This window comes from Buceros rhinoceros, unplaced genomic scaffold (assembly GCF_000710305.1).
Source record: "Buceros rhinoceros silvestris isolate BGI_N320 unplaced genomic scaffold, ASM71030v1 scaffold7059, whole genome shotgun sequence".
NCBI classification, from domain to species: Eukaryota; Metazoa; Chordata; class Aves; order Bucerotiformes; family Bucerotidae; genus Buceros; species Buceros rhinoceros.
The window spans coordinates 4,424-5,029 of NW_010429655.1; the positions used below are offsets into that span (position 1 = coordinate 4,424).

At 62.4% G+C, this 606-nt stretch overlaps 1 protein-coding gene across 1 annotated transcript in view; it reads right to left on the reverse strand.

The window, feature by feature from the left end:
* MFSD6L (major facilitator superfamily domain containing 6-like) overlaps nucleotides 1-606 on the reverse strand; it is a 2,171-nt gene that overhangs the window by 380 nt on the left and 1,185 nt on the right. Inside the window, exon 2 of the mRNA XM_010142704.1 lies at nucleotides 18-577. Within this exon, the coding sequence (XP_010141006.1) occupies nucleotides 18-577 (560 nt within the window). The remainder of the gene's footprint in view (nucleotides 1-17; nucleotides 578-606) is intronic.

The following is a 606-nucleotide window of genomic DNA, read 5'->3' on the forward strand; positions in this document are numbered from 1 at the left end:
AGCCTGCCCAAGCTCGCCCCTCCGCCATGCCAGAGGCCCCGGAGAAGGGCGAGCAGGGGCCTCGCCGTGCCTGGCGTGGCCACGTCCTCCACCACCTCGTTAACCACCCACCACAAGGCACCGCTGCTGACGGCGGACAACACCTGGACGAGGAGAACCGACCACGCCGTCCACAGGAAGGAGAAGCACAGAAGCTGCGCTGCCAGGAGGCTCAGACTGACCGCAACGATTTTGGTGCTCGAGAAAGTCCTCAGCAACTTCCCTCTGAAGAAATAAAGCAGAATTTCAGCAAGCAGCGCCACAGTCACAGAGAGCCCCATGTACAGCTCGCTGCTGCCTCGGTCCTGCATCTGCCAGAAGAGAAAGTTGTGCACCGCAGAGCCGGCCGCGCCGGCGAGGAGGACGGTGACGGAGTAAAGGATGGCTCGGCCGTCGCCCCACAGCAGCGCCAGGGCTTTGGCGGTTTTGTTAATGCCAGCGGCTTTCTTGGGAACGTGGACAGGAATAAAGACAGTGACAAGCAACGAGACTGTTGTCAGGAGAGCGTAGCCGTAGAAATGGACAGCGAGGCGGCCGGCTGCGCTGCTGGGGAGGCGGGTCACCTGG